Source organism: Penicillium verhagenii, assembly GCF_028828195.1.
Source record: "Penicillium verhagenii strain IBT 33310 chromosome Unknown utg000006l_segment0_segment0, whole genome shotgun sequence".
Classification (NCBI taxonomy): domain Eukaryota; kingdom Fungi; phylum Ascomycota; class Eurotiomycetes; order Eurotiales; family Aspergillaceae; genus Penicillium; species Penicillium verhagenii.
Window position 1 is genome coordinate 1,732,465 of NW_026643170.1, and position 23,913 is coordinate 1,756,377.

The 23,913-nt window shown below is 47.9% G+C and overlaps 6 protein-coding genes across 6 annotated transcripts; 4 read left to right on the forward strand and 2 right to left on the reverse strand.

Annotated features, from left to right (window-relative positions):
• Nucleotides 1–267: 267 nt before the first annotated feature.
• Nucleotides 268–2,453, reverse strand: N7466_006063 (Zn(II)2Cys6 transcription factor; the record flags this gene model as incomplete). Its single annotated transcript, XM_057165460.1, has 4 exons — nucleotides 268–1,461; nucleotides 1,512–1,979; nucleotides 2,030–2,057; nucleotides 2,113–2,453. The coding sequence occupies 4 exons, from the start codon at nucleotides 2,451–2,453 to the stop codon at nucleotides 268–270; spliced, it is 2,031 nt and encodes a 676-aa protein (XP_057021059.1).
• A 574-nt stretch (nucleotides 2,454–3,027) lies between these two features.
• N7466_006064 (F-box protein) lies at nucleotides 3,028–4,219 on the forward strand (the record flags this gene model as incomplete). The annotated part of the gene is made up of 2 exons (XM_057165461.1): nucleotides 3,028–3,584; nucleotides 3,640–4,219. 2 exons carry the CDS (start codon nucleotides 3,028–3,030, stop codon nucleotides 4,217–4,219), a joined length of 1,137 nt encoding a protein of 378 aa, XP_057021060.1.
• Nucleotides 4,220–4,871: 652 nt separating this feature from the next.
• On the forward strand, nucleotides 4,872–7,251 carry N7466_006065 (transcription factor domain-containing protein; the record flags this gene model as incomplete). The annotated part of the gene is made up of 6 exons (XM_057165462.1): nucleotides 4,872–4,936; nucleotides 4,988–5,499; nucleotides 5,563–5,879; nucleotides 5,940–6,359; nucleotides 6,422–6,675; nucleotides 6,756–7,251. 6 exons carry the CDS (start codon nucleotides 4,872–4,874, stop codon nucleotides 7,249–7,251), a joined length of 2,064 nt encoding a protein of 687 aa, XP_057021061.1.
• Nucleotides 7,252–7,573: 322 nt separating this feature from the next.
• On the reverse strand, nucleotides 7,574–8,794 carry N7466_006066 (t-SNARE syntaxin; the record flags this gene model as incomplete). Its single annotated transcript, XM_057165463.1, has 4 exons — nucleotides 7,574–7,609; nucleotides 7,668–8,240; nucleotides 8,295–8,476; nucleotides 8,539–8,794. 4 exons carry the CDS (start codon nucleotides 8,792–8,794, stop codon nucleotides 7,574–7,576), a joined length of 1,047 nt encoding a protein of 348 aa, XP_057021062.1.
• Nucleotides 8,795–9,662: 868 nt separating this feature from the next.
• On the forward strand, nucleotides 9,663–14,499 carry N7466_006067 (uncharacterized protein; the record flags this gene model as incomplete). Its single annotated transcript, XM_057165464.1, has 4 exons — nucleotides 9,663–9,703; nucleotides 9,802–12,049; nucleotides 12,313–13,656; nucleotides 13,714–14,499. 4 exons carry the CDS (start codon nucleotides 9,663–9,665, stop codon nucleotides 14,497–14,499), a joined length of 4,419 nt encoding a protein of 1,472 aa, XP_057021063.1.
• A 615-nt stretch (nucleotides 14,500–15,114) lies between these two features.
• On the forward strand, nucleotides 15,115–16,398 carry N7466_006068 (MBL fold metallo-hydrolase; the record flags this gene model as incomplete). The annotated part of the gene is made up of 4 exons (XM_057165465.1): nucleotides 15,115–15,351; nucleotides 15,455–15,602; nucleotides 15,665–16,030; nucleotides 16,106–16,398. 4 exons carry the CDS (start codon nucleotides 15,115–15,117, stop codon nucleotides 16,396–16,398), a joined length of 1,044 nt encoding a protein of 347 aa, XP_057021064.1.
• Between the last annotated feature and the right edge of the window lie 7,515 nt (nucleotides 16,399–23,913).

Genomic DNA, 23,913 nt, shown 5'->3' on the forward strand with positions numbered 1-23,913 from the left:
TTATGACGAACACCCTAAGAAGGGCCAGCTTGATTTGTTTTTGCCCCAAGCTGAAGCGGACAATCGGGGCTGATAACGCCGCGGTCGGGTATAAAAGTCACCGATGGCCGACACAAGACAATGTGGCCAAGATCGTCGTGTCCCGATCGGGCCCGCGTAAAGCGCCAGTTGGGGTAAACTAAGACCAGGTTTCTTGGTTTTCGCGTCGTAAGACAAAGAAAACCCGAATACGTCTTGTCAGCAAGGTTGCATTCTGTGATATTTGTTTCACTGAGTCGTAAAATTCACCATATCATCCATCAGCGATTCCTGGAATTGAGTTAACAGGCCATCCCAGTCATTCCAGTCTATCGAGGTGTCTTGGAACAGAAAATCAAAATCTCTGTTTTCGTCAGATCTTCCATCGGATATTCCATGCTGTGGTTCTTTTATAATAATATTTGCTCGCTCTTGCGTGGCTTGGGACCAGGTGACTTCTTCGGAATTACCCATTAATGCGAGTATTATGGTCGGACAAAGCGTTGGCGCACGATGCTGGTGGTTACACTCCTCGGTGTAAGTTTTCCAGGCTTTGAGCATGAGATTTTGCATGGCCAGGTGAAGGGGAGACTCGGCATTTGTGCGCCTTTGTCCAACATGGCGGGAATAAATATTTCCGATAATCTCCCAAACCTTGCTTTTCTCCTCTAGATCAGTACGGGTATGCATCTCAGACAACATGAAGATCATTGCATCCCAAGGCATATGGTGCACCGTATGCCATCTAAACCGTTGCACGTCGGGATTTGTTTGGGTATGGTCTGCATATTCTGCCATCTTGAGGCAATTTTCAAAAATGACATCCTTTTCAGCTTGTGAAACGCAAGAATTGCCATCTCGGTACTGTCGTGGATGATGCGCCACCAACCTGGTGTAATGTATGGCGGAACGAGCCATCATTATTGTGGCCAGTTGAAGAGGAATAGATCGGTCGCAATATTGCAGGAATTTGTTCTCCATGACTTTCTCCAGCTCATTGATGGCATTATCCTTTTCGTCTATCGACAATAACGGTGAAGATAAAAACGCCCACGGCGAATTGGAGGGGCCTGCAGTTTTGCTCCAGCGACTAAGCCATTGACCAAATTCGCTACGAGCAAGGCAGAAAATCATCTCCGTTGGGCCTTGCTTTTCACTTGGCTGCTTGGCCATGCACTCTTCCAGATCACTATCGTTGATATTCATCGGTGGTTTGGTATCAGCATTGGCGGGCAATGGATTTGAAGCGACACCACAGAACTGTGCAGACGTAGCATCGATGACTACGAGTTGAAGCCAGAGCCGTCGTCTCATTTCAGTGTCAAATGGGTTCAGTCCATAGCCGGTACCGTCACGGTGAACCCCCATTCTCTGAGCAATTCGTGAGGCAACGCCACTCATGGTCCAGATTGTATGTGGATCAGAGAATGCGCGCATGGATAACTAAGATAATTTGTAAGAATCGGGACTCCAAAGCGGAGTTTTAAGCTTACCAAATATAGTACAAACGCTTGTAGCACCATGAAGTTTGAGGTGCGAAGAAACGAGGCTTTGCTCAGGGCTAATTGAGCTCCTCGTCGGCATCGTGAGAGGAGCTTCTTCTTACTTTCACCGAATGTTCTTTCCACTTCGTCGGACTGTAAGGACACCAACGCTATACAGTATATGGAGAATAGCAACGCTTCCATCTCCTTCCCTATTTTCGTAAGATCACCAGTGACAGCCACCATCATCTGTGGCCGAAGCGTTGGACAATGCAAGATGTTGATCAAAGGATTGACATTTTCGAAGAAAGTCACCCATAATTTGTAAATTTGCAGAAGGTTTGGATGTAGATCCGCAAGGCTCTTTGAAGAAGCAATCCCCATGAGCATTTCAGATTCATGGATATCTTCTTCCTGCGGTAAGTCTTCACTGGGGTTATCAGACGCATTATTCATAACATCTGCTGCATCCGGAAGCTATATCGGGTTGTCAGAAAAATCAAGTTTGATCGCAGAATCTCACGAACCTCATAGCTGACACTTGTCCAAAGATTACTATTTGAATGTCAAACAATGCCCCCAGATTTGGTCAGTCCAAGACATCACTAACTTGTCGAGATAAATTGAATTTCCATCCTTTATGACCATCCTTCCCGACCCACCTCGCTTGATTTCCAAATTAGAGGGCTCATTTTCAGTTCTTGATGACTCTTCACCAGGCTGATTAGCTCGTGAAGGCTCGCGCCGTTGCAACTTCGCGCGTTCCTGAAACGCGCTTGCACTCGCGTCAAGCTCTCTTTTGCGACGACGCGGTGGCGGCGGAGCGCGGTAAATACACTCAACACTGGCCTTTGCACAATTTGAGCACCGCTCTTTGCGATCACATTTGACCTTTCTGTTGTGACAGACCACACAAGAATATGACTTTGGTGTATTTGAGGCTAAGCCCATTGTGTGTAACATACTAAGGTTTATTTTTTAAAAAAAAGTTGTTTATATACTAGTAGTAAGCAAAGGTGCCAATAGCATTGGAATAGTGATTTCGAGGAAAGCGGTAAGGGAAGCGGCTATAAAGTGCCGGAATAACGAAGTCTTAAAGTGGTCAAAAGCAGTCGCAATAGCTCAAGCAGTGAGTAGTAATTAATACTAGCTATCCCACCTTGACTGCTGGCTAGGAAATTTTAGGTTCCATTAAATATCGATTTTATATCTAGTATCGATCAACGGGATCTGATAACACATTAAAGGCAATTGAAAACTGAAGATATTCCTCAGGCATCAATTTCTGTTCTGCCTGAATAGTGGGGCATTATGTGGGCCCTCGTGTTTCAGGTTTCAATGCCACAACTCAACTCCACTACTCCACTATCTCCTCTCATATCCTTCCAAGTTTCCAAAAGAAAGCTCCATTATTAATCACAGAAATTTGGATAGGCGTTTTAAGACTTAACAAAAAGAACGATATTGCAATGCTCACGTTGTGCCATAACATCGCCGGCATGATTCATATAAAAACTGCCCAACCATGCCACCAATCTTTAACCGACTTCGAACCGCTCTTTCTCATCGAAAGAAAAATTTATCCTTCCCCATCGGAGCAAAAGAGTCCATATGGAAACGACTTCCCGACTGTGTTCTTGTCAGACTGGCCTCGTTATGTGAGCTAGATGATATTGTATCACTGGCATTGACATGTCGTTTCTTGCATCGACAAATCTTTAAAAATGAACTGGCTATATCACATTCGTATCTGGATCTTCATCGGCGATCAGACTGCGATGCAAATCATTCGCCAGGCGACGATTTAACCTTCATATCGGAGCTATTCCCGCCATCCCCACCTCACTACGCGATTGGGGACGATCATCATGATGCAGATTATTCTTTTGCATACTTGATTGATCTGAAAAGGTGTTGGACAACCTGCATTCAACTTTCTTATTACCTGGCCGATCACACCGTTCGGCATCATCTCGACACGGACCCTATCGCTCAACCGCTTTGGACCTCTTCAAAGACAGAGAAAGAAGTTGTCTACAGTAGAGCCGTAGCGACGCTTCATGCAAAACTTCTTTATCCAATGTATGGACCCCCTTTGTCAACAGAGAAGCTTCAGCATACATTTAATACATATTAGGGCGCACGTCATCTTCTTTCTCGAGTCTTGTGCAGCAGATGACTCAGGTCCAGACTCATCGGTCCAACATGCCAACCTGTTCAAGCCAATTGAATATCAAGAATCAATCTTACAAACATGGCCTTTCACAAATACTCAGATTCTTCTTTCGAGTCAGCACTGCTTGGAACTGCTCTGCAAAACTGTGCGTCGGCTCATGCATCCCGAATTCACCCATACATCTTCGGAAAGTTGGGTCAGTCTGCTTCTGATGACATCGACGTTGGAACGAATACTTGAATTCTTCGTCGCAGTTGCGCACGATGAAGATAAACGAGAGTCTCCTCCCCATGCCTCGCACCGGTCCCGTCGTAGAGAGTTCATGTGGCAGATGCGCGAGGATTTAGGCCAGTATGTGGCAAGTTCAAGCTCAGGTCCCAACAAAATCACCAATGATTGTCTCGGTCTGGATAAAGTTTGGTTTGAGGCCTGTCATCAGGAAATGCTGCGGCGAGGGGCCGTCCCACATGAAGCTGAGGAGCTTGCTCCGGTTATTCATGGATCAGTTGTCAAGTTCCACTGTAAATACTGCTATGTCTAAGAATGAAGATCTACTACAAGTTGACAAGTACATGGTCGATGTCGTCAAGGTCTGCTACTCCCGGAATTTAACCAAGCAGAGATTCAATGCTTTGGGGGGAGACAAATGGTAGGATTGAACAGCATCTTGGGATGCTTCAACTTCCAGCCCTTCAAGCTTAATTATAACCTTCAGCTCATATAAGGCTGAAAGTCAAAAGTCACCTTCAAATGTTAGAATCAATATGTAGACAGTACTAGTGATCTCTTGGAAACGCACTAGACTATTTCGATCGGATCTCGGCTTTTCGGAGAACTCCGACAGTTTAAGAACCAAGGCCAAGGACAACTCCACGTTTGTTTTCGTTTTCCATCTCAGCATTTGAATTTATCAAATTTATTGTCAAAACTTCAACCCCAAATAAATTATTATTGTTTTGGCTAACTTGTGGTTCTGAGAATATTCTGCTCCCTTGGTCTTGATAAAATGATGGCCACAATGCCTGCAGTAGGTCGCCCGATGACCCACAAAATGCGCATCTCTTAACTTTTGACAGTGTGATTTGTGCCATACAAGAAAGGTCAGATTATCAGTAGTAAATCGGCGAAACTCACTGAGGCTAACTGTTCCTAGGTAAAATGCGATCGGCAAGATCCATGTCTGAACTGTGCAGATGCACAGGTTGAATGCTGTCGTGCTCGTCAAGCGAGGGTCCATCGGCCCAGAGTATCTCGGTAGGTATCCTCCCGGTAATATTTTCTGACTGTCCATATAACTCATTACCAACAGGCTCGAGGCCTTATCAGACCGACTGGCAAAGCTCGAGAAAACAAGTGATGACACCTCAGCTTTCTCATCGCCTTCGCCGGCCGTAGGACACAATGAGACAAATCAAATCACACCATTATCTCCGCAAAGGAAGCCGGCTGCTTCCACCAAATCAGCGTCGAAGAGAAAGCACCAGTCAGATCACGCTATCAATGAAGCAGTTTCCCCTGAGGGACAGGGGATGCGACGCAGAATATCGCAGGGCAATGCACCAAATATCCACTCCGAACGACACTTACCTGGATCAGCGCGACATGCCAGTGAGGCGAGGGAATACATTGAACATGAGCTCCAATGCAACCCAGCTCTTTCAAAGGACAGGCGAGCAACACTGGAAATGGCACAGAAATTTGTCAGTCAACTTTCGAATCCTGGAATTCACCGTTATGAGACCGGTGCTGCCGAGGAACTTGAAATTGGAGATACTACACCTCCTACCCTTACGCCGGAGTTGCTTTATATGATGCTACCAGGTAACTATTTCCGGGTGATGCTTTCCAAACAGAAACATTGAGTGCTCATTTATGTTATTGCAGGGTCCGACAAAATGACTAACTCCCAAGGAACCATTGCATGGCCTGATCATATTTCGGATAGAACCCTGGAGCGCATGGGTCTGGCCATTATCGAGCGAACTGAGAGTGAGCAGCTACTTCAGCTTTACCGGATCGGTGTGTGGGTGAAAGCCATTTCCTGCATCTCAAAGTTAGCGCCTTTGATATCAAGCCAGCCTTTGAAGTTGCATTTCAGGACTCTGAAAAAGCAGTATGAAGCTGCCGCTGTTGAAGAGTTGAACTCGGTCCCTTTAACGGCCGCTCCAAGTCTGACTTTATTACAAGCCTTGTTATCTGGCGTAAGTTCGAAGAGAATCGATGCCTCGTTTGTGTGCGGCCTATACTAATGCCAGCTACAGAAACGACTGATGCAATACCTGGGAAACATGTCCCGCTGTTGGATGCTAACAGCATTTGCTTCCAGAGTTATAGTTGCCTTGAACTACCATAATATCACCAGTCCTGTACCTCAAAGCGAAGTGGAAGAAGATATTCATGCCTGTATTTACACATGCTACTACTTTGACAAGACGCTTAGCCTGCTTCTTCTCCGGCCGCCGTCATTGCCAGAACTAAAGGTCGAGCCTTCGCAACTGATCCATTTGGACCCGGAGGTGCCCACAACAGCAATGATTGGGGGAATTGTCGAGCTAGCTAATATCAAAAGCACTCTCTTGCATGTTCTCCTCGACACCAAAGAAATGAGTGACATGGAAAAGGCGAGCCGTTTGTCTGATCTTGTGGTCCGGGCACAAACAATTCATTCTAACCTCAAAATTGTAAGTTTTGGCGGCTGTCACAAATCCAAAGCGATACAATACAGTAACTGACTCATCTGAAGCATCAAATCCGACAGCAGGTGAAATTCCAGGCATCGTGGCCAATTCTACGGCGCGAGTGGCTTTCTATGGATTTCAACTATTACTCTGTCTTGACCACGATCATCAGGGCACGCTCCTCAGTCCTCAAATCTCGCTTAGTGTGTGAAGACTGCCTTTATGCGGCTCGGGAGGGACTTATCACTCTTCGAGCCTTACAAGAGGCGTTCTCCACTGACGAGATATCAGTCAATTCTTATCCATACTTCCTTACCTGGTATGTCCTCTTCAAAATGCTTTTTTTTTTTTTGGCTCCGGGCCTGGGACCAACGAAAGTAAGGCTAATGCTTCCATCAGGACCATGTTGCTATTCCCGCTTTCACCATTCTTCGTGCTCTTCTGCAACGTTGTTGCGACATCTGACCATCGCGATTTCGAGATGATCAAAGAGATCACTGGAAACCTGCGCCAGTTTGCCAAAGCAAATGCCTCTATTGGCAAGCTTTATGGCCTCTTTTCTAAATTTTTGGATCTTTGCACACCGCTCATCAGGGAAAAGAATGCATGGTCTTCCTCTCAGGGTATGGTGTCAGAGTTTCCGGGTACATCGAGTGGGAGAGTACCTGCTCTCGGAGGTCCCTACGCAGAGGTGTTCAGTCGAACTACAGATTGTAATCTCAATACACTGCCGTGTCCGAGTCCCGGCAGTGCAGTCTCTGTTGTACCACAATCAATACCCTCTGTGGAAGGTTGGAATGACAATCTCATGTGGGAGCTCTTTGATAATCAGCCATCCCTTGGGTGGGCAGAGTCGGAATTGTGGGATGCGATGACACAGCTCAATACTGTTTAAAGGATGTAGATAATAGATTCAAAGTGTTGGAGTATAAATATAATGCTCATTTAATGGTAGCAAGTTCATGGTTGTGGATTAGTACATGATGTATTTACTTCGGTAGCTCTTGGAAAGGACACAGTCCCAAGAAGAGAAAGAAAAGGGGGGAAGAGAGCGAAGGCAGACATCCAGAGTCTAGTCGCAAGATGGAAGAAGGAAATGCTGGATGAGAAGAACATGCAGAAGGTGGGGGCCGTTATCTGCCTGGAAGGTACAGACAGGTATTATGATACAGTATGAAAAGAAAAAAAGGTAAAAGGTAAAAGGTAAAAAAGGCTGTCTATCCTGAGATCAGGACCCAGAGAAGGAAGAAAATCTATGACATGGATTAGCATCGTCGCATATAATGAGGGGGGTAATCAAAAAATACGCACCATCAGAACGCCGAACATTTTAGCGACCAGCCATCTGTTGCCAGAAACACGGCCCCAGTATTTCATCAGTTCTCGCTGTGCACCCTCGACATTGTCCACGACATCTTCTGTGTTGGCATCGATGCGTTGAATCATTTCAGATTGCTCGCTGACCATCTGGGCTAGTTGTCCGAAAATACCACCCAGTTCACTGATGGTGCGTTCAATGGCCTCAATAGCTTCTCCGCGGGCCTGGGTATAGCTGTTGCTCGACTGTGCTTCCTCCATAACCATGAGTTGTTGGTCTGATTGCATAGATGGACGTCCCAGAGGAGAAGGATTTGAGGGGTCGAGGGTCAATAAGTCTGAGGAGTTGCCTTGGTATCCAGGCTGAGGGGTTCGTCTCCCCGAAGGATTGTATAGAGGTGAATCGGAGCGTTGAGAATCGAGGGCACCTTGCGACTTGGATGACACGGAAGAGACAAAGTTCTCGGTCCTTGAGCGGGATGCTTGGATATTCTTCGTCCGAACCTCCAGAACGTCTTTGAAGCTCGCACCCACATCGGCGAGTTTACCTTGTAGCATAACAACAACCTAGGACCCATTAGCAGTGGCCCGAGCGCGCTTTTCCCCAGAGTCCCCACTCACGTTATCATTGTGTTCGCCTTCCTGATCCGTCTTTGAGCGATTCATTTTCGGGTGTTGTGCCTGGGTCAAGGCGGATAGGGACGCGATTTGTTGGTTCAGGGACGCCAGGTCTTGCTTGATCACATATGTCAATTCGGAAATCTCGACAGGCCGATCGTCGAAGAGCGTTTTGCGCTTCGCCACTAATTTTCTGTCAGATTATACCACTCTCTGACCTCCGACGCATGATCCGAATTCCACTCACACTCTGCAAGCCGCTGCAATTTCGCTGTTGTTCCAGTAATCCCCTTTCCAATATCCCTCGCCCTTCGCGCAAACTCCGAGCGCCCCGCTTTCACCTCTTGCGCGCCCGATGGGGATCCATTGGCCTGTCGTCGCTGGGTATCTGTCAACAGCGCTTGACGCTGAGTTCCAACTTTCGAGGCTCCATGTCGTTTCTGGGCTAGACCCAGGATAGAGCTAAACTCGCTGGTGCGGTCTTGGATTGACGGGCCGGTCATTATGTAGGTATAAAATCTTTCAAGCTGAAAAAGGCGGATAAACGGCGTATCTATGATACGTCCAGAAGAGTGAGATTCGAGAAGCTCGGTGGCTGTTTTGGGGGTAGTTGTGATCCAACTATCTTTAATCGATAAGGGGTAGCGTTGTCCGGTTGCAGTTGCCTGGTGCTCAAAAATGGAATTTGGGGAAGCGTAAATCGGCAACTGGGCTCAGAAATTGATGGAAATGATGAAACAACAATTGCGGACCTTTTTTCTTTCTAGGTTGCCTCGATCTCTAAATTCAGGGCACTTGTCAACTCAAAACGAAACACGTTGATCGCGATGGATCCACGTGACCCGCTCCTGCGCCACCGCTTACATCACCGTGCACCGCCTTGGGATAAATTTAGCAGTAAATTATTGTTACCTAAACGGTTTATATGCCACTCTTGCCTTCTTCCCCGGATCTAAATCAGGGGAAAGTTGATATAACACCTTTTGTTTTCTCTATACCTTACTTCTCGCTCCAATTTACTTTTCTTCTCCAATTGCATTCGAACCATATCCATTTCTTCTCATTTGGTGAACACGTCATCTCCGACCATTGTACAAATAATCTTGTTTCCCGCCCCGTCCTCAACTAGCCGGTCCGATCGGCGCCCGCATTGGCAACGTTGCTCACACCACCAACCAACGGCCTATCTCCTCATTTATATCCTGACCACTCACTTCTTTTGTGTGGGTATTCCTTTTGTCAAAGCTTCCCCCAGTGCCACCTTTTAACTGATGAAGGTTAAAGCGCAAGGTCGGCACTTTGTGATCTAGCAGGCAACAACCAATGTTGAATACTTAGCCTAACTGTGAACCTTTGGACGCTTTCGAACTGATGGCGAATCCTAATCTTCAGGGCCGCACAGGTCAAAATCTGTAAGTTTCCTACTATACATGTCTTTTATCTATCTATACAACCCCCCCCCCCCCCCTCACTTGGTGGTTGTTGCACAAGCTCTGAGACATTCTACTAGCTCGTCGTCGCCCAGTGCGAACAGCCCCCTCTCGCCAGCAAGCGCAGGATGCAACCCAATCTCTTTTCGCGCAAATGTCAACCGCTCGAAGACAAAACGCTGGGTGGAAGCAAAGCAATACTCGTACGATGGTGGAGACTGGGGCGACGAAGATGACGATGAAGAAGAAGAAGAGGAAGCCCCTCCAGCTATGCCCCGACCTCCATATGCCACACAAAGAACCGGCAGCTCATCGGAGCTAAGCTCGAGACGTCTGTCCGGGATGGGATTTGGAATCGAAAATGAGTCTCGCGGAAGCCCTATCGTTGATGCACGTACCGAGCAAACAAAGGCCGCTGCCTTTACCAGGCCCGCGGACCCATACAATCGCGTGCAAGAGGAGAAGGCACCAACGGGCTCCCCCCAGGTGGGAGCTCTTCCTGTCTCCTTACAGCCCGGAGGCCAAGCACCACAGATTGTCACCAACAGCACTGTCTCGAATCCAGCACAGAATGTGCCTGCTATTGGATTACCGGACATCCAGCGAATGTCTTCCTTTGGGACCGATTTTCTAGACTCGCCCGATTCCAGTCAGCAGCCAACTAGCACAGAAACCAGAGAGCCAACCTTGCAACACAATCCGTCTCAGGCCTCTCAAGCCTCAGACGCTTCCCAGGGGTTCACATCGGTGGTTCATCAAGCTTTCGACGTCCCAGAAACCCCAAATTCCACTGCTGGCAGTGTTGCTCGGTCAAACAGCGATGGAACCTCAACAATCAGTCCCATAATTAGTAACCGTGGAGTTCATGACAGAACACCCACTATTCCTGAAGAGCCTGCAGAGCTGAGTACCCCAACTGGTGCTCTTGATGATGCGCCTGCCTTAATTCCCGGCCACCGTCGGGACCTGAGTATCCCGAGCCGGGACAACAGCCCTTCGAAGAAAGCAATCATTACCGAGCAGGAGCCACCTTCGCAGAGTCAAGCAGAAATGTCTTCCATCTCTCCAGGTCAAACTCCGTTACAGAAGCCCCTCGATGTGGCAGCCCCTGCTACTGAGAAGGACTTTGTTGCACCGCTGAAATTTGGTGAGAGGAAGATGTCGGAGCAGTTCGGATCTGAGGGCTACCGTGGCAGTATTCCCACAATTATTCCTGCGCCTAACATTGACTCCTTACAAAATGAAGATAATGACCGGCTGCGCGAGGAAATAATTCGCTCCCTCAGCAGAGAGAGCTCACAGGAACCAGAACAGATCCCCCGCGCTGAAGAAGTCCAGGGGGATTCTATCCCCCACCAGTATGAAAAATATTGGGATGAACAAACTGGACCTGGTCCCGATGCGACTCCCAAGGCTTTGATCTCGGAAAGCCACCCAGGTTGGACCAATTCTCACCCACTGGGCTCCCAAGATCCATATGGAACAAACCAAACCCCCGTCGAACCTTCTTTGGCGACAGATGAACCGCTTCAGAAGCCCCGGCTGGGGAGACGATTCTCATGGGAATCATCTTCTTCGACTGGTCGGCCCACTCAAGCTCCTGTCAGCGGTGATACTCCTTTAGCTCTGCAACCACCTGTTGCTCTTTCTGATGACGTCGCTCATGCACCCGAGAATGTTGATAGGGAGCTACCGGCTTACGATAGCGAATGCTCTGATAGCCTTCGCGTTGAAAAGCCCAGACTCTCAATTGTACCTCCAATTCCGGCAAACAGCTCCCCTCCTGTGCAAGTTTTAGGGCCAGTGGATGGGCAAGGACTCCAAAATATTGTCCCTACTATGCCTGTGGGTACTTCGTCCATTGACGAGAACAAACTTCAAGGCTTCCGTGAAATTCTCACTCTTACCTCCCCCGGCGAACGTACCAAAGCATTTGACAATACTAGAGACCAGTTTGCTGCCCTCAATAGCGGGTTGAACCACTGGCTTCAAGTCACTATTCAAAATCACCCGGAGCATTCAGACCTAGTCTACACTAGCCAGAGCATCTCCGACATACCTAGAAAATCGCCAATCAGGAGTCGGTTCCCCAAGAAGCTCACATCCATCGGTAACCTGACTACGCCCAAGGAGGAAGGAGATCCCACCAGCGCCAGCCATGTCAGGCGACCGTCTGGTAATATTGGGACTATTATCAACAAGTCAAATGTTGAACAACGTGGCAAGGAATTCCTTCATACAGCGGGCACTTTTGGCGGCAAAGCCGGCGAAGCTGCCAAGGGCTTCTTTGCCAAAGGCAGAAGCAAGTTCCGGGCTGGCGGAGACAAGGTAGATACATGATCTTTTTTTTCTTTTCAGTTTGACCGGGGTATTATTCCACTTTTTGAATGGCGCGCCGGACGGCCAGCGCAGCGGTGTCTCCATTTCGGTTCTTTCTTTCCAAACTTTCTTATACCACGATGTAATTTCCCATCGCTCTGGCATTGGACACTAGAATGCGACATGATTGATGCATCTCTCTATTCCATCTCTGCACATTCTACCATTCCACCCTTAGTTTGCTCCCGTTTCTAATGTTGGTAATGCTGTAGGGTCAGTCGTCGACTTCTCGACCCAGAAGTCTTCACTTCGGCTTGCAGTCAGGATCCAATGATTCCCAGGGTAACTCTTTCTTCCGAAAATCTGTCAACCTGGGTAGTTTGCCAGTATTCAAGTTTGGACAAACCAAAAATGCATCTGCTACTTCAGAGGACGATGCACAGATTATGGACCGTTCCGGTAAACGCTTCAAATCCACCGGATCAATGGATATCCGAGGCCTTCAACCCGATGGTCAAGATACATTTGAGAGAGCTTCCTCGCAGCCTTTGCCGCCTTTGCCATCGGATGAAAATCGAGTTCGGAAGGCAAGCACTACAAGTTCTGGCCTGGTTGGTGACCTCGAGCAGGAAATGATTTCTGCCCTTGGCTTATCCCCGACTAAACCTCTATCCGATCCACTGGCCAACACCCAGCTGCCATTGACCTCCAACGAGTCTGATGAACGGCCTCAAAAAACTTCGCGGTCCCCTTTCAAGAACGAATCCACAGCCATTCATGAAGCTGGTATGCACAGCAGTCAAAGATCAAGCACTGAGCCTGCTATCAGAATGCTGCCGGCCTCGATTCCGACAATTCGTCCTGTCATTGAGACCGAACCCGCCACTCCGCCCAGGACTCCGCCAGAGCCTCTCTCGCCAACTGATACTCCGCCATCTATCCCAGCAAAGGATCTCGCGCCTCCTCAGGAGGGACACACCCGTCAGCGGTCTGTCTCAACACTTGGGGCCGATGAGAGGGATACGAGCGATCAAGAGGATGATACTCCACCTTCTCCATTACAGCCACTATCGCCAGAGGAAGAAAATCCCATGTATGGGAAAACTCGCCCCCGGGCTAAGACGTCTTCATCTTCCCTTCCATCCGCGGAAGATGAGTCCCCAGGTGCTGATTTCCAATTCCCACAAAGACCCGCAACCTCTGCAGAAGTCCTTGATGCAAAGCGAAAGTCAATTAGCGGGCTTCCGCCCTCTACGCCAAATTTCCAAAGTCCCCTCAGGAATGAAGTTAGATACTCGCCGGCAACGCGAAGCAGTATGTTAAGCTTTGGGAGCTGGGGCCGACAAAGTAACAACGGCAGAGGTACTCGTCCGACCACGCCTGCCAATGAACTGTCCTCGCGTGTAGAGACGAACTCTTCTGCACAGAATTCCGAGTCCAAGATGGACAAATTGAAGAGCTTCGGGAAACGGCGACGTGCTTCAGTGGGCGATCTCTTGTCTGGTATTCAAGGAGGACTCCGGGGCCTCCAGGAGAAGATCAATCAGCCAGAGCCTCAAGAAAAGCAAGAGAAGGAGAATAAGCATCAGCGCAAACGGAGCTTCAGCAAGCTTAGCGTATGTTCTGTATTTCCAGACCCTTACCCTCCAAAGTATTTTCCTAACGTGACATAGACCTTTTTCACTCGCTCCGATTCTCAACCTTCAGTGGACCAGAAAAATGACCGTCCGAAGTCTAAGGGTGACGGTCTAGTGGACAAAGATTTGCCCGCTCCCCCTGTGGCCGATCGGTCACACTTTTCAGACTCACAGGACAGACGAGAGAGCCCCGCAAACGCTCCGACTGAACGACTGTCTAGCGATGTTGCATCTTACCAACGCGCGAGCATACATCTTCCACCTACTGCATCGGCGAAAGATTTGGCATCTGGTCGCTTCTATTCTCAGGCCCCATCTACCGATTCCCCATCTTCTGTCCAACATACTCGTGTAAAGAGCATGCCTCTAATGAGCCAGCCCCTCTCTTATACCCCGCAGTCCGAGTCGAACCATAGTGGTTCCGTGAACAACACTCAACCATATGGACTCGAAGGCCGAATGTCCCAAGAGAAGCAAGTTGAGGGTGTTGAGCGACAGTCTTCTGAGCAGGCCATCGCAGAACTCGAAGAGCATCACTCTCCCTCGCCCGTCAAACCAGCCCACAATCCCAATGTGAGCATTAAATCTCGCAAAACCACCGATACTCAACCCGAGTCCACAGCCACTATCGATATCAAGAACATTGCTGTCTCGGGTGTGTCTGCCATGACTCTTTCGGAACATCCCCACCGCGATGAGACGAAGACTTTGAATCTCAATTCCGAGCCTGTTGAACTCGCTCTCAGAGATGACAATAGTGATGAAATTGTTATGTCGTCCACCGCTTATCCTGGACAAGAATGGGCACCTAAGCATATGTAGCGATTCTTTTTGAGCGATCATCATGATACCCTTGTCGGTTCCCAACCAGATCCTTTAGTGATTTGATATCATACTGATGTATTATTCATGCATCTTGCATATTTCTGGGGTTATTTGCATTTTGGATTGAGCATAGGGCATCTGGGGATTCACACCAGTTCTACTCTACTATACCGGGCGCCGTCGCATCACAGGCTTTGCATCTTGACTGTCTTCATAGCCATCTAGCTCATTCATTTGCACTCTATATTTCTAGTATCAATTGAAAACAATCAACGCCCCGATACCTTCAGTCCACTTAAATTTGGAAGCTTCTAAGATCTGCGCATAGAAGACTGGTGCCCGTTTCAGGCGAACTCCAATTTTGTATGTGCGGCGGCTCCATCGGCTTAACTCGGCATCCGTCATGCTTCCCTAATGTCACCTTTCAATGTTTATTGCGACAACATACTGCACTACCAGTGGCTTTATTTGATCTCTTCCACCCATACCTCCACCATTACAAATAAAAGCGGGGCGAGGCTCCGGACCCAACAGTTTACCGTGATCTTACTATTCCTCATTGTTTTCCAACGATATAATCAGATTCAAATTAAGCCCCGCAACTCGCTCGTCATGGACAACCCACCATATCCAAGACTCCAAGAAGTGGACTCGCTCGAAGCCACCGTTATTATCGACAATGAACTCGACCCCATGTCGCCTGCGGCGCCCGACACTGTCCGGTTAACGGGCCAAATGAGCAGCCTCATTTTCACCCCGGGCAATGAAATCACGGATCGCGGTGATGCAAGCAGAGAGCTAAAAATGGGCGATATCTGCTGCGCTGCACATGGATTATCCATTCTGGTGGTAAGAGATCATAAAATTTTTTACAACCTTTCGATTTGCTTGAAATATGGGCATGTTGATTGACATGCTAGCTAATTCATTGCTGACCTCCATACTCTTGCAGACGGCAACAAAAGGAGACAAGAAGCATTCTGTTCTCTTTGATGTCGGCCCCGAAGAAGACGTATGGGAACGCAACGTGAAGCGATTACGTCTGGATCTTGCTTCCGTGGAAGTTATCCAGCTTTCACATTGGCACCGGGATCACTCAGGTGAGCTTCATGACTTCACTCTTTATAAGCTTGGGCATGAATCACTCGCTGACCTCCTGCAGGCGGTCTTCTTCGAGCCATCCGTATGATAAAGGATGCCAAAAGGGCTCAAGGACTTCCAGACGATCTTGTGGTAGACTTGCATCCCGATCGGCCCGCTTATCGGGGTATGGCTGCTGCCGAAACGATTGTCTCTCTCGAAGCGGATCCCACCTTTGCAGAAATCACCGGCGCAGGCGCCGTGGTAAACAAGAGCAGCATATCCCACGCTATCCTCGACGACATGTTTCTCGTCTCAGGCGAGATTCCACGGGTAACGCCGTACGAAACTGGTTTGAGAGGCGCCGTGCGCTTTGATCCCGAAACGAAGGAGTGGACATCCGACGAGCAGATCGCCGACGAGCGCTTTCTCGCCGTCAATCTCAAAGGTAAGTCCGATGCCAGTCTACCAAGTATCTGTTGAGATTCCCGATGTGTGAATATTCATTCGGTCATTCAACCAGGGAATGGCCTCGTCGTATTCACAGGCTGCAGCCATGGCGGTGTGATCAATGCCTCAAAGCATGCACTCGAGCTTGTGCCCAGAAACACCTTGTTGCACGCCGTCGTGGGCGGCTTCCATCTCGCCACAAGTGACGAGCTACAAGTCCAGAAGACAGTCGCAGACCTCAAGCGCCTAGATCCCGCTGTATTGATGCCGGGCCACTGCTCTGGCTGGCGATCCAAATTTGCCATTGAGAAGGCCATGCCAGGGACTCTTGTGCCATGCACAGTTGGTGTCAGTATCACCTTCTAGTGATGTCAGCGGGTCGTTCATGTGTATTGAGACCGTGGGTAAGTATGCTGTATGGCGTGCCTGGTTCCTTGCAGAGTCTACCTGCACGTGGGAAGGAAGGGTCTGAAGCAAATTTCATTTGCATTCCGCCGGTTTCTCGGGGCGACTTGACATTCCTTCAAGGGGTGGGAGCTTGTTCAGGATCTCGGTTTACTTGACTGTTTACATTCCGATCATCTCATATGGAATCATATCTTCCTTGCAGCATTTTTTAGCCATATGATTGGGGGGAGCCCGGAGTATGTAGATAAGCATTAAGCTATGCTCACCCATTTGGATTTGAACGTTCTGGGCCATTCAAGACCGTGAAAATGCCACATGTACAGGCGTTGTAAAGTACCTTTGACGATGTTAACATTAATTGACAATTGACATTAAAGGTGTCCTCGCCTACGTACACATGCAGCGATAACTGCACTAAGCTCCAAGCACTTCGAGAAAATTTACGTAGCAACCTTCCAAGGTTACCTACTATCGATACAGATAAATATAAACATTTGAACTGCTTCGGTTTTATGAGAATGACATGGAATAACTATCAAATCAGCTCCTAAATATATCAATTTCAATGTTGTAAAAAATGCGGTCGCATCTGCGCCAATTCAAGCGTTGGAGCATCTACCGCCAAATTCCATCACCACATCAATAACTTTGAATCAATTGATGTTGGACTACTTCATTTTCGCACCTGCAATCACCTGCAATGGACAATGTCTTCGTTAATTGCCATTGAATTGATAGACAATCAATTGAGTATTTATCAGTCTAAATGTTCCAGACTTCCAACGCGTGGATTCGGCACCGTTTTCCCAAGTTCTAAGCGGACATTAACACTGTGTGTACAGCGCACTTATATATTCAAATGTTGCTACAGCACTCTTTGTAGTATGCATACATACTAGGTACTGCATCCACGTTCAATGTTTGTTCCAAGAGTCCGGAGAACCACCTAATTTTCAAAACCTACGAATCTTGGAATTTGGAATCTTGTAAATTACACCTTCAACTGATGCTGGATATGTATATACTCATTTGATTCCAAGGTCGATTCAAACATTTGAATGTTAAATCTTAGATTTTCTCAGGCCCAGCAGGTCCTGCCTACTGGCAGGTGTCTGGCATCAAATTTGAGTCCAGCCTGGGTCCTGGAGTGCAGTTCAGACAATGATCTTTCTACAACATTCAATATGTAACCTCTAAATGTTTAGCACCTAGGCAGCAATTACGGCATTTCCACCTCCGAATCCATTCAAATGTTCATTCATAACTCCGAGGTCCGATCGAACATTCGATGTTTGAAGCCTTGAACCTTGGAAAATGCCACCGACGCATGTGCATGATACAATGTAACCTGTCAGCAGCTAGCTCCCAAAGTTCTCGTCTACACTGTTACACGGCATACGGCCAGGAACAACACGATCACAAGCGCGTTCCAAAAAAAAAACCCCCTCCAAGGCTACCTAGTACTCACATGCGTTCATCCTTCCTTAGACCGCGTCTTGGGATCACCAGAAATAACAACACATGATCGTCCACACCATCAGCAAAACCTCGCCTCCCTCAACTGATCAATCCAGCCCGCCTCCTTCTGCATCGCTCGACGTCCAAAGATGCGTACGCCTAGCACATGTCATCCTGCACGCCCACATGCACGTCGTGGGTATGACCCATACCGAGCAGCCTCCATACTACTAGTACCTACTACCTACCTCGCGCCGCCCGCCAAGAGCCGAATTATCAACCAAACCAGCAGACTTCACCAAAACACTCCTTGCTCATATCTTTCGCCCCGGTGCCCGGGTAGCGCGCCTCGGCTCACTTCGGCTCCCATCAACACTACGCCCCGCGAAGATCCTGGCCCGTGTTCATTGCCAAAATAAGCAAACAAACAAACTCACTCACTCACTTCCCCATACAGAAAAGGAAAGGAGGCACTGGGGCGCAGACAAGAGAGTTTGCCGAGAAAAGAGCTGTCTGCCAAGACGATAATGCGAGTGGGATGCACGGCGCGTCTTGGCGGAGTCCAGGGGGCGGCGGAGACAGCTTGCACTATTTTGTTGAGTGTCCTGTCCTGCACAGTCGATCAAGGGGCGGGAAGGGAAGAGCGGGCATCGGTGCATGTTTACATGCATGCATGGAAGCTATGTATTTGGTTGTTTTGATTTGATTAGATGCGCCTATGACGATACAGAGCGGGGACCAGGGTGAGTGCTTTTCGTATCTGTATACCAAGACCTGCAACCAAGACCTGCAAAGACGATCATGACTAGGATTGACCTATCGGGCGCCGAATTTTGCCAAGACTGATTCAAGTGCCATTGTGTAGCTGTGGAGGGTTATGGGGTAAGTACTATTGGATTTTCAGACTTTTCGGTGGATGTTTTTGTTGGTCTTGTGATAGATGACATTGGAGATGGCTTATCGTGAGCTGGGGTATTGATCATACTTCCGGATTAGGTGGTTTAAGCTGACTCTTTAAGAAGTGTGGATACATACTATACATCCATAGTATATACTATGGTATAATATGTATGGTCTCCATGTAAGGTTCATCAAGAGAGCCTTCTCTTGGCATACGCAATTATCCATTTCATGGACTGCACTGACTCGTTCCGCTTGGCCAAGAGTCATGGCGGAACTTGAGTTCAATGGTTTTGATACACTGCACCCGCATCTAGGGATAGTGTTTTGGTCTTTGGGTGATCGACAGGAACGGTTCATCCGAGCGGTCGTGCTTTGTTCATCCATGGATGAAACTTGGCACAATAATGCATGATGCTATGTATAGGAATAATATGTATGATGATCATTCGGGTGTTCAATAAACAAATCCCTGTCTTGCCGGAACTAATGATTATTGCATACACAGCCAAGACAAAATATGTACACAGCGCTTGTACCGGTATCTTTAATGGATACTATACTTGAAGAAAGTACACATCACAGTACTACATTCGTGATTGTCTCGGCAATCGATAGACTGACACTATACTTTTGCTATACGTACTATACAGATGTACACAGCCACTTCCATCCAACATTGAATGTTGTTTAGCAAAAAGTCGTAGCCTGATAGGCAATCGAATTTGCCGAGAATAGTAACATGATTCCAAGGCTATCACTCCGATTCCGTCATTACTGTCATCAAAGCTGTTGGTGCCCGTGAACTACCACAGTAGGATCACCGACTATTCGTCAGCGATCGGCCCCCAACCTTGAAATTCAAGGTTCATCGTACTGTAGGTGTCAGGCTGCGCCCGAATGCTAGGAGCACATACGCTAACCGCCGTCATGCATTTACAAAAAAAAATACATGACAAAACAAAGAGCTTCAAGCTGACATCTGGACGCATATGTAAGCAAACCACACCGAGACAAGCTTGCACGAAGCTCCGGAGCCCGACACATTCGCACGCCGTATACGAGGTCCGTACATGAGCTCAGGCGCAAAATGAATCAGTATGATGTCGTAGTCGGCCTACCTACCCAAACAAGCCTGCAGCAGAGACATCTACTAGTACGCGCCGATCAACGCGGCTCTATCTTTCTCTATCTGTATCATAGGTGGTCATTTTCTCCGTAATCCCGCGTACCTGGCTAGTTGAAAGGACTGCCAAAGTTCTACTTGCTGCTACTAGTATATTGGGGGACAAAAACAAAGACAAAAACAACACCTGTCATCCGTACAACGCGGACAACCAGGTCCGCCATTAATGCAAATAGCAAATCTTAAAATCAGCCTAGCCAGGTACCAATTCCAGGTACCCGTGTTCAGGACCAATGAGAAGCGATCCCCGATTCTATAAACAGCAAGTCAAAGAAGACACGATGGTGCTCGAACCCCTCATGCTCCAGAAACCTGATTCCGACGCGCCAATCCACCAATCCGCACATCGTGAACACGTTGTGCTGACTTGCACTATGGAGCAAGTTACTTAGTCGCTGCACTGCAAGACGAATACGGCGTACTCCGTACGCGCCGCGTGCAAGAGAGACAAGCTGAACTACTACTCAACAAGTGTCAGGACAACAAGATAGGCAAACAAGGGTTCCCGAAAACAAGCAAGCTTTTGTTCGCGACTAGTGTGGGGTTTGGAGGGGGATTGTCGTTGTTGGATTGGCAAGTTCATGAAGCTATTGCAACGAACCTCCCCAATTCGGGGGGTTTCTCCTGTCGATCAAGGGCTTGAAAATGGGCAACATATTAGGGAGACAGTAGCATGTGGCCTTTTGAATCTTGATTTCCGTCTCTTCCCCCCTTCCCTTTGCATGCAATGTTATTATCGTGGGGGTGATTTTACTCCGTAGATAATATGAGTTCGGCGTATGTATTTTTATTTTTATTTTAATTAATTATTTCCATTCCTCTTCCCCTTTTTGTTTGCGGGAATCAGCTGCCACGGCATGTTGATGTCATCGCCATGCTCCAGTCACACATTGGATTTCATCATCGTGCAATGATATGCATGGCTTTTTGCCAAAGTCAGTATTAATTGATCATGTGTGACCCTGTGTTATTGTGCGCCAAGCTAGAGACTATTGGGTTACTATGGATGTGTGGGATTCTATTGTTCCGCAAGGGAAAAACAAAAAGTGCTCCGTACCCGTGTCCTCAGCCCTTGGCTAGCTCTTAGCTCGGCGGTTTCGGTTTCGGATTTAGTGGGGGCAAAGAGTTCCAAAGGGGGAAAACCCCGAATGTGGTCTAAGTGCGCCCGGTGAATGGCTTCAAAGGCGCAAAGGCCGCGGCGATTACGATTGACTTCTTGGGAAGCTGTACCGTGGTCATTTATTTGCCTGTGCGTAAACGGTCAATCTCACCGATGTCGATCGGCGCAGGGATTTGTATGCAGCCAAGAGAAAATCATCGATACCCCTAGTTATGGGCTCTGCGTTCTGGAGAGTCGTCTACTGTCTGTAGAAGGGACACGGTAATCTCCATTTACATAGCTCAAATATTATAGTTACGGAGTATTGAGGTAAAGAATAGTGTATGTCCCAATAAAGAGAAGTCACTGAGTTGGCAGGTCTAACCCGTAGGGCTGGAAGCACCAGTCAATCAAAAAAATGCCTCGTACAAGCCTACTAGTATGCAGTGGCACAAATGTCTTTGTCTTTGTGTTGTGCAACCAAGTAAAAGACGACTTTATCCGGGCCCTGATCCGTCGGAGAAAAATCGAACATGCGACACAGCGCCCAAAAAATGAATGTGGAAAAAAATGAAAAACATTTCCCCAAAAATTAAAAACACCCCCACACCACAGTACCATGAAAAAAAAGCCACCCCTGCAAGTACCAAATGGCAGCGATTCGTCTAGTTTCGACGTGCCGACTCCCGCGTTGCCGCGTAGGCCGAGTCCTGGGTCGGGATTCCGGCCGACACGACACCGATTCTCACGGCAAGGTCTCGACCCTGGATGAATTTTTCCCAGTATCTTTCGCATAGATGCCGAGGTCGACTTGCCGATGGGGGGGGGGACGGAGTAATTATTCTCCAGGCGTCGGACTGGCCGGACAGCCAACCAGGTGGTGTAGCTAGCTGAATAGGTTATGGAGTTATGGAGCAATAATATGGGCGCGAATTCTGTGGGTGGTACTTTTTTGGGGTGGGATCTACCGAGGAACAATAGCGTGTTCAGATGTACATAGTGGGTTGTGCAGGATACCGAGGACAGGGCTCTCCCGTAAGAAATGGATCCAGTAAGCTACAATTTTAGCTTCGAATCAGGATCCAGCTGATGGAAGGCGAAAGAATGAAAGAATGACAGAATGAAAGGGGGGTCACTCCGTAGACAAAGCACAGACAACGCCTCAAACCGTTCCAGTTGATATGATGACGATAGTGCAGTGCAGGGACCATGTCGATGATAATAGCTCAATCCGTTTTGGGGCACATATACCTCATAAATGCGAATAGTAGGAGGATCCCTCTAGTCCAGCTTGATATTAGTTGTTTCTGGTCTGGTTTGCTTACTGTAGATAATTACAATTGAGAATGGATAACACAAATTGAATAGAAGCGTGATTTTCCAGGGCGTAAAATTTTTTTTCTTACCAACATTGAAATTTCGTACTCCCGATCTGCCGATATCGTACATACACCCTGTATACAAATCTCACTGCATACAGGATTACAGTACAAACCTCCCACGTATACAATTACCATCCAACCCCCGCTAAACCACGTTCATCTCCTTGCATCGTGCATGTCAAGCTGCAGTCAAGCTGCAGTCCACGAGCAGCGGAAACGTCGAATTTTCCAAAACCTTAAAGCTTCCCTGCAGGCGCGGGAAGCGCAAGAGCCAGAGGTCTGCTCCGTACTATACAAACTAGACCGGGGGGGAAAGGATCTCTGAAAACCTTCACCGGGCATCTCCAGACTTTTGTCGTTTTTTTTCTCCATGGGCAAGTGAACCTGAACCTGGGGTGAACGGGCGACCAGGCGCTGGGATCGCTTGGCGAACCCAAGCGTTGGGGTCTAGTGAAATTAAGCAGGCGGACTACTGGTTATACTACTGGATCGGGATCGTGGGGGCTATAAAAATATATGATAAGGTGCTGGAGTTATACAATTGTACAAGGATTGTGATATGTATATAGAAGAATTGTGGAGGGTAATCGTAAAACGCGGGATGTTTTTCTTTAAAAAAAAAATTCTGTGCTCATTTCCTTTTCCCTATCTTTTCTCGCTAGGGACGTCAGCAAAAGCTTGTATGCGGGCTTTTCCGTAGCTCGCTAGAGAAGGCATAACTCCTTTACAACACACAAATGGCTCAATCTACACCGATTAGGGTTAGAGGGGGAGGTTGAGATGGGGACAGCGATACGTTGTTCAATTTCCAGTGAACCCTTGTCCGGGACTACTGCAAGTCAAAAATGCCTCACGATCTAGCACACGCTAAGCAGGAAAATTAAAATTAAAATTAGACAAAAAAGGACCCAAAAAAGAAGAGCTAGGTTAAAAAGGCGTCGGCACTGGCAGAACGGCCGACGGTACGCGAAAGTGTGTAATCTACGCAGGTAAGCAACGATTTGGCAGGGCGATCGTTCAGTGGGGCGTACCCCCTTCACGATGCTCCTCTGGCCCACCGGTGAGGGTTTGATTCAGATGTAGACCCTCTTTTGGGAGCAATTGAGGGCTATGATTGCTGGAAATGGCGGAGCTGCCCATCCCGCTACTGTAGGTACACGGCCGCGCGGTGGAAAGCCAAGAAGTGATGGACTGGGTTTTGGTGTTTAGCGGCGATCAAGTATTTCCCCTTAAAGCGTGGGATGTATAGCTTTGTTCATAGATGAATAATTATGGCCAATGCATTATTTTTCTTTATAATTTTTTAATCCGATAGTGCGACCAATTCCTCTTGAACCGTGACAAGCTTTTTGAGACGTATACTTTGGAGAAGATTGGGAATAGCGTACAAATTGCAACCCTACTTCTTCCGCATCGGCACGAACGGGAAAAACGGCAGGATGACTCAG